The sequence below is a fragment of the Urocitellus parryii genome, chromosome 3 (genome assembly GCF_045843805.1).
Source record: "Urocitellus parryii isolate mUroPar1 chromosome 3, mUroPar1.hap1, whole genome shotgun sequence".
NCBI classification, from domain to species: Eukaryota; Metazoa; Chordata; class Mammalia; order Rodentia; family Sciuridae; genus Urocitellus; species Urocitellus parryii.
The window spans coordinates 88,576,269-88,585,037 of record NC_135533.1 but is presented as its reverse complement, the minus strand read 5'-3'; the positions used below and the strand labels follow the sequence as shown (position 1 = coordinate 88,585,037).

Below are 8,769 nucleotides of genomic sequence, written 5' to 3'. Positions count from 1 at the left end.
AAAAGCAAACCAGGAAGATGGATGGGGAAGGCCGGGACAGGAGGACAATATAAAGTAGGAGACCTCCCCACCAAGAGTGGATATTTGAACAGAGACATGGAAGATGTGAGAATGAGCCATGGAGATTTCCATAAAGAAATTCCCAAGCAGAAGTTAAATGCAAGGGCCCTAGGACAGGAGAGTGCCGGTGTGAGGGGCCAGTGGCTGGAGCTCAGTGGAGGGCCAGCAGGAACAGAGGACAACAGAGAGTTGGCTTCTGCCCAGAGGGAGAGGAGGAGCCATGGGAGGGTTTTGAGTACAGACCACAGGATGGTTGATGGCCTGAAGGGATGCCTCTGGCTGCTGGTGGAGGACCATCTATGAAGTGGGAGGGGGTGACAGTGAAAGCCCAGGTGTTCTGTAAGGCCAGGTAAACAATGGTCTGAACCAAGAGGGGAGTAGCAGGATTGCTGGAAAATTGGTCAGAGTCTGGATGTCATTTTGAGATGAAACTGAAAGGAGTCACTGTTTTAGGGTGTGAGACAATAAAAGGAGTCAAGAATAAATCCAAAACAGATATCCAACAAGCCTCTGTGGAATGAATGAGTGAATGACACATAGCTATTAAACAGCAGGACCAAGATTGAAAATAAGGTAAGATGTCAAAATACTGTGTCATTTTTAACCTTTAGGAACGTGACACAAAGAGGGACTGTGTTTAGAAAAATGCACGTGTGCGCCGACATGCCACCCTGACACACAATCTCAGGCAGCTCCAGGGCCTCCTGAACTGCATCCGGGAGTCCCCTTACCAGAGCCTGCACTTCATCTGATGTCAGATTTGGTGTACACAAAATCAGTTTGCATAAACTTTTTAAAAACACCTCTTCTGTAAAGTGCCCACTCCAATCTCACAAAATGGACCAGGGAGAAAAAAAAAAAAAGAGAGCATATTTCTGTTCTCTGGGTTTAAAAATAACCATCATATTGCCTACACTGGAATGTAACAATGTCTAATTCAGTATTATTAAAAAACAGTAATCAGGGTCAACCAAGCAGTCTTCCTATTTCCTAAAGCCAAAATGAAACCCTGCCTTCTTCCATAGTCAGACCACAAAGTTCACCAAGCATCATTTCTTTACTTCTGACTGGATCATAACCATTCCGTCCAGTTAATACCAGTTTTCTCCTACTGGTAGAAGTTTTCAGTTGGTGGATCTCAATGCCTTGAGTTAATAACAAATTTTAAAATGAATTTAATAAATGTGGTTTGGTGAGTAAAATTATAAAAAAACATGTTCGGGGGGGGGGGATAAAAAGTATGTCTGGAAAGAGCTACAGAGCCGTTTTGTGCAAAGGCCAGACCAGAAGACTAAAGATGCAGGGCTTTTCAGAGCATGGGAACAACAATATGATTTATTGCACCATGGTGAGACGCTCCAGCCCCGTCTTCACCTTGGAGTAAGTCTACAAAGGCAATCCGAAGGTCGCCTCAGATCATGATCAGATTGTCTGCTTAGTTTAAGTATTCTTCCTGGGTATGCATAAACAAAACATTCAGATATCTAAGTCTAAATTATATTTTTAAGCTCTCTATTTTTAGAGAAATAGGGATGCTTTATGTCTTGCTTCATAATTTAAATATCGTTTGTTTAAATCCCAAGGACTGTTTTTCAAAGTGTGTCACAATTATAAAACCTATTTCAAGTCAACGGGGATCACAGAGTTAAAACTCAAAGAGCTCACGGCACTGGGCTTGCTCTCAAGATTGGTGACTGCCCTGAAGCATTTGTCTAAGAGCCAAAAAAAAAAAAAAAAAAGGAAAAAAAAGAGAAGAATAAAAAGCAAGAACTAAAAAGAAGGGTAATAGAAAAAAACTGCCCAACATCTTAAGAAGTATCTCTTATCTGAGGGTAAAAAAAAAAAGAAATCTCTGGTCTGGGATTTTGCTGCTTGATCTGATCCTGGACTATATTCTGTTGCTTTGGACCCTTGGCGAGGTGAGAAAAATGTCTGTCATGTTCCAGACTAATCTCTTAAATGATGAGGGGACTGTGAAAAAAAGCCAGTCCAGAGAGTTCCCATTTGCTAAGACACAGGAACTAAGAGAAAGACCTCAAGATAACAGCCCAGAAGCCTTCATTTGGACTTCTGACTTCCACAGCCTCACAACAGAGTCAAAATCATGTCTACATTTTCTATGGGTTATTTCTATAAATGAAATATAAGCATTTACCCAGGGAAAGCAAGAGACAGACAGACAGACAGACATGGGGCACTTTTAAAAAATCTATAAAATTTCATGGTCGCAGAAGCAAAAATTGTATCATTTGAACTAGGATGGAATTGAGTTATAGAGGTGAACTTTGGTGTGCAATGATGGTCATAAAATGAGAAAATACATTGCAGAGATGCTGCTAATACACTCCCCACACTCTGAGCATTCGCCTGCAAAGTCAGGATGCAGCTCAGTTTGGAGTCTTGGTGTTAACATGCTTTCTTAGCAGAGAGTAGAACAGCCGCTGCGGTGTATGGTATGAATGCATATTAACAGCACAGACATTTGCATATCTGGAACTATAGTAGAAAATGCATAACAAAATTTCTTTTGAAAGATTATTGTACAAACACATAGAATCCTTGCAAAATCTTGACATAACAACTTTTTTTGTTTCCTCCTTTTTTTGTTGAAAAAATATGTATAACAGGCTAAGATGTCCAAACAATAGATTAATAGTCAGAAAACCTGAACACGGATTGTGCCTGCCCACCTCCTCATCACCAAGGGTCTTTCTTTCATGTTCAAATCCAGGGATAGAACAGACCCAAATCTGTTCACCAATTGAGTGTTTCTCATTTTCCTGCATGTGCAAAAATAAAATGGAAAATCGACCCTTTCAATGAACTATATTGGTGATAGTTTTCTTCTGACATATCATGTCATTTATGCCCTGGGTTTTTATTTGCATGTGTGTGATGCTCTTAATTCGATGCAGCTCCTAGAGACTTTGCAAGTTTAGAATATGGTGCAGTGTGCAAAATTCATGGCATTGCTGGAGGCTTTGTGGCTGATGTTTCTAATACTTAAATTCCTTTACATTCAAAAAGTAAGACACGTGTGAGGAGAAACAAAATCCTGAATCTGATTTTTCTCTAGAAAATTTCAATGCTGATGTAAAAAGTGTGTGTAGTTTTTTGAACCAAAAGCTGCATAAAATATACTCAACCAACAATGTACCCTAAAGGTACAAATTTTAAAATGGCATTGGTATGTCAGATTTTTACAAAACATGAATAGGTCAACCCACCTATTTTAACATAAATTTATAGTCATACTGTTATTTTAAATTTGCATTTTTACTAGGCCATTGGGGGAGAGAAACTATCCACCTTCACCTAGCATGATTCTCTTTTTGTGCCCACTCCCCCTTCTTTTCTAGAACTATCCAGGAAAAGTAACTTTTTAAGGAGGTGGAAATGAGCGTGAAATGAGAGGAGCAAAACTGATTTCAGATTGAAGCCCTTGGTGCCAATTTGGATCCAAAATGCATTAAAGCAGCAGAATTCTAAACCTTTCAAAACTGGGATTTATAAGGGGAATGCTAACACAGATTCAACAGTTGCAGCCTGCCAGGGATTAGTCTAATTCCAAAAGCATACTCTCTCACTTTAGAGGAGATTACTCAGTTGTCAAACAACAAAGGTTGTGTTTATTTGTTTATCTTTAAACTTTTATATATTTTTTTAAGTTCACTTTTTCCTTTCCTGACAAGCATTCCTGAAATAAAATGTCCTTTTGGTGGGGGAGGAGAGGCAGGGGAGTACAGGAGAGGAAGGTGGAGTTTGCCTCTGGCTCCAGAGTCCCTTTTCTCAGTCAGGCTGAGCCAGCTTTGCTTAACTGTTTGTACCCTGCTTTTGTTAAAAAGAAACCGAAAGAGGGTGGAGGGTGAAGAAAGATAGCATGTAATAAACTTAGTAGGGATGAGCAATTGAACACTAATCTAAGAAGATGTTTCCCTGGATGTTGTTTTATAGGAAACAAAAATAGGAGATAAAAAAAACAAAATCTGGAAGCCCCCAAAATATAAGAAAGCTAATCTTTGATTAAAATATGCAGCAGAATGCTAGGGAGAGAAAGACAGAAACCAAAGTAATAATTTTTATGTTTATTGTGTCTTAAATTAAATGAGAAGGAAGAAGTAAGTTAATGCTGAGAGGCAGAGGGCATAATAAAAGAGTAAAGTTAGTGACTTTTGATGGAGGACATAATTGTATAGTTTGAAATCCTTAACAGTGGACTCGCAGTGTCTCTTCATCATACATAATATGTGTGTGTGTGTGTGTGTGTGTGTGTGTGTGTGGTGTGTTCGAACACACATACACATGCATGTAGTCGCTCTGAAAAGTTGTTGAAAGATACCGGCAATTGGATGAAGGGAAACATTGGAGGATGTCTTCCACAGACCCCAATAGAAAAACTGTCCTTTTATTCCAGAGTCCTAAGAAGCACCGAGGTCTTACATGTTAAGAAAATACACAGACACACACCCACAAAGTCTCATGCCATGAAACAAAATGAGGAAACAGGAGCCTTTCGCTGACTCCTGTTTGCTGACACTAATCTTAGTTTGGTTATGCACCCAAGACCAGCTTCAGGCTCCTTTTCACAGTTCTCTTTCCCTGGGTACCCAGGTGCACAAAGGAGATGGTGATCTTTACAAAACAACATCATCAACAACAACAAAAAACCTCTCGTTCACACAAAAGCCCACCTTGCAAATGAATGGAATATTAACGACTACCTAACAGTTGCACCGTTGGCAGGGCGAAACTGAGCACAGTCTTTCTACAGATTGCCAGTGAAACCGAAGCAGCTCGAGGAGAAACGCACCTACTGTATGTGAAATGCTGGTGCAGATTTTTTTCCTATCAGTCTAACCTTCTGTGTTGATGCATGAATGCTGGTACCCACTTACAGGGATGCCAGATGATCAGTGCAGAATGAAGGTCCCAAGAGAGAGGATCACATGGCTCTCTCTGCCCTGTGACGTCACTAGCAGATGGCATGGGTACCAGCTCTGGCAGTTGGCATCAATGTCACTTTTTAGAGATCAATGAGATAGTGCAGATATACACAGATCTAGAGGCTCCAGGAGACGATGCGACACTCAGCCTGAAAAGATTTGGAAGACCCAAAATGAAAACTGATTATTGAATGAAATTAAAACCTAAGGTAATATAAATAAAGATATACTTCAATTGATGCTGGCTTTGCATGCAAGTATTTAAAGATACAGTATCACTGTCTTAGAGTATTTGTATGCTCTTTGCCATCTATAACTTCTTATCATATTTCATTCTTGTGATGTAATTATCACATACTTTCACTGCTATTATGTAACACTGCAAGTATGTGGACATTACTGAGAGTTTGTGTGTGTGTATGTGTGTGTGTTTGTGAGTGTGCATGTGTGTATGTGTGCTGAGAGGGTTGGAGGTTGTTACATTGAAAAGTCTCTGTTTTAGTGTGCCTATTTGAAGACTTTCGATGAAAAATACTTTCTGCTTCACCCAACAAAAACCAAAAATGCATTTGAAACACAAATTATTTTCCCCTTTCATTTGGGATTCTGAACACACGTGCACAATTGCAGTCAGAATCCTTGGACCGTTCCCGTCAGATATTAGCTAGAGGGAGACTTCTGTGGCTCGTAGAACAAAAACACTGCGAGAGTGTTTTTTTGTCCAGGGTGATTTGAACAGCAGTAAACAGACTATTACATTTGAGAAAATCTTAAATGTTAGAGCAGTCTCAACATTTTCTTTGATTTAGAAAATTGCCAATGATATTTTATTTTTTCATTTATTTGTAGAGTTATCTTTTTTTCCAAATTAGCCTAATCCCTTTTTCTTTTTGAAGGCTGGGAAAAGAGTGCTCTTTTACATAATTCTTTACTGATCAGAAAAAAAATAGTTTTAAAACTGATCTGATTAATGTTTTCTTTAAATCTGTATATTCTAATAACCATTAATCTAAATTCACAGTTGGATGAGAACAGTAAATAAAGTTAGGGATTTTTTTCCCCCTAAAAATCCCCACAAATTTGTCAGCTGATGGAGAAATGGCACTTTTCATTTTCTAAACTGGTTTCTGTTCTATTTTGTTCTCAGGGGGATTGGAATTAATGAAATTCTGCATTGCTATATCATGTTTTGCATTTGCTTGAATTGCACGATCCTTTCCCATGTATTAAAATCCAGTTTCAAATCAAAGAGAAATGGAGATGGTGGTGGGATTATAATAAATGCTTGCAATTTTATTTTCTTTTGATAATTTGCATGTATAAATTAATCCCATTGCATGCATCAATGTTCTTATAATTACTAGTCTGCACAAACTCAAAAATTTTATTTCAAGCCAAAAAAATTAGCCCTGGAATCAGTCTTTTTCATGTGTTCTTGTAGTATTCTGATTGTACTCCAATGTGTTTTAAGTGTATAAACTTTAAAAATGAAAACGCTTTAAATATTGTGCTGGCATTTTTTCAGGTAATTTAAGATTAGAGAACCATGTTAACACTACCGTTTGATGAGTCTGTTGTAATGCCAGAATCCCAGATGTGCAGAAAGTTTTCTAGAGAATGCGAGGACCAGAAGCAAATTAAGAAACCAGAAAGCTTTTCCAAACAAATTGTCCTTCGAGGAAAGAGCATCAAAAGGGCCCCTGGAGAAGAAACTGAGAAAGAAGAAGAGGAGGAAGACAGAGAAGAGGAGGATGAAAACGGGCTGCCCAGAAGGAGGGGTCTTAGGAAAAAAAAGACCACCAAGCTCCGACTGGAAAGGGTCAAGTTCAGGAGACAGGAAGCTAACGCTCGGGAGAGGAACAGGATGCATGGCCTCAACGACGCTCTGGACAATTTACGAAAAGTGGTCCCCTGCTATTCTAAAACCCAAAAACTGTCCAAAATAGAAACTTTACGACTGGCCAAAAACTACATCTGGGCACTTTCTGAAATTCTGAGAATCGGCAAGAGACCGGATCTGCTCACGTTCGTCCAAAACTTATGCAAAGGTCTTTCCCAGCCAACTACAAACTTGGTGGCAGGCTGCTTGCAGCTCAACGCCAGGAGTTTCCTGATGGGTCAGGGTGGGGAGGCTGCACATCACACCAGGTCGCCCTACTCCACCTTCTACCCACCCTACCACAGCCCTGAGCTCGCCACTCCCCCAGGGCATGGGACTCTTGATAATTCCAAGTCCATGAAACCCTACAATTATTGCAGTGCGTATGAATCCTTCTATGAAAGTACTTCCCCTGAGTGTGCCAGCCCTCAGTTTGAAGGTCCCTTAAGTCCTCCCCCAATTAACTATAATGGGATATTTTCCCTGAAGCAAGAAGAAACCTTGGACTATGGCAAAAATTACAATTACGGCATGCATTACTGTGCAGTGCCACCCAGGGGTCCCCTTGGGCAGGGTGCCATGTTCAGGTTGCCCACCGACAGCCACTTCCCTTACGACTTACATCTGCGCAGCCAATCTCTCACCATGCAAGATGAATTAAATGCAGTTTTTCATAATTAATGAGGAAAATGAAAATAAACAGTGGTCATTCACCTCCCCCGTCTAATTAAGACAAAGCAGATGCTTATGGGCTTGAGTAATTGGCACAACTCTATCTAAGGTGTTTACTAGTTTCTGAAGTGTGTTTCAACTATTGTGAGAATTTTCTATGTAATAATAAATCTCTTTTCCTATGAGAACTTCTTTTTCCTTTCCTTTTGTCTGTAAGGCACTGTGATTCTGTTTCTACTGGCAGGATTTTTTTTTCCTTGTTTTTTTTTTTTTTTTTAATTCACTTCATTTGTTTGAACAAGGTGTCTAAGAATATACTGTTGAATAAAGACATGCACATAGCATAAATCAATGTCTATTTCGGTTGTACAGTAATTATAAAAATGCATGTTATTAAAATCAGATGAGTAAAATGATGTGTTTATAATTATTGGGAAATTTATCTTATGTATCTCTGAAAATTGAAATTTTAAAATAACAAGACTATCACTATGCTAAGCAGTGATACTGAAAGATGCATTTGAGGATGTACAACAATATAAAAAGCTATGCAATTTTCTGTTTAATAAGATAAATCTAAATGCTTCAATTGGTGACTATTTCTCTTCAAGCATTAGCTCATGTGATGTTTGGGTAGGTGGTTATCACAGTTTGGGAACAATTTATTTCAATCATAAAGAAAACAGATTTTCAGCACTTGTTTTGTATTGTTCAGAAATTATCTGTACAGGTTTGTTATCACAGTGTATAATTGTGTTTTCCACCCCACATTTTTAAAGCAATTAAACATAGATATTTCCACTCCTAAAGGACATCGATTAGCTGTGATATTTTTGCATGATACGTATTATTTCCTGGTACACAGCTGCCTTCTGTCTCCAATAACCCCCTCCCCATTTCAGAAATATTTCTGGATTACAAAATCATATGAGCTAAAACAAATTTCTTAAACTAAACGGCCAAAGCGCTTAGAAGAATTTTTTTTTTTAAGTATCTTAAATGAAAGAAAAGGAGCCCATGAGGGTTAAACATCCTGGGGAAACAATGATAAATCCTGGTAACCTTCAACTTGAGCCTAAATTCGGTGGCAAATTTCCAGCAAACACCAGAGTGGATGTTAAAAACGAAAGGTTTTACTCCACACGGTTTAAATGTCTGGCCCGATTAGAAGTTAAATTCTGTGTGATTAAAAGTTTTCTCACAAAAGGCCACCTA

The 8,769-nt window shown here is 38.8% G+C and overlaps 1 protein-coding gene across 1 annotated transcript; it reads left to right on the top strand.

Moving 5' to 3' along the window:
* Nucleotides 1-6,549: 6,549 nt before the first annotated feature.
* Neurod6 (neuronal differentiation 6) lies at nt 6,550-7,563 on the top strand. The gene has a single exon (XM_026401571.2). The coding sequence runs from the start codon at nt 6,550-6,552 to the stop codon at nt 7,561-7,563; it is 1,014 nt and encodes a 337-aa protein (XP_026257356.1).
* The last annotated feature ends 1,206 nt before the right edge of the window (nt 7,564-8,769 follow it).

Excerpts from the sequence above, each read along its gene's own strand:
- Neurod6 (XM_026401571.2), top strand. The coding sequence starts at position 6,550 with ATGTTAACACTACCGTTTGATGAGTCTGTTGTAATGCCAGAATCCCAG.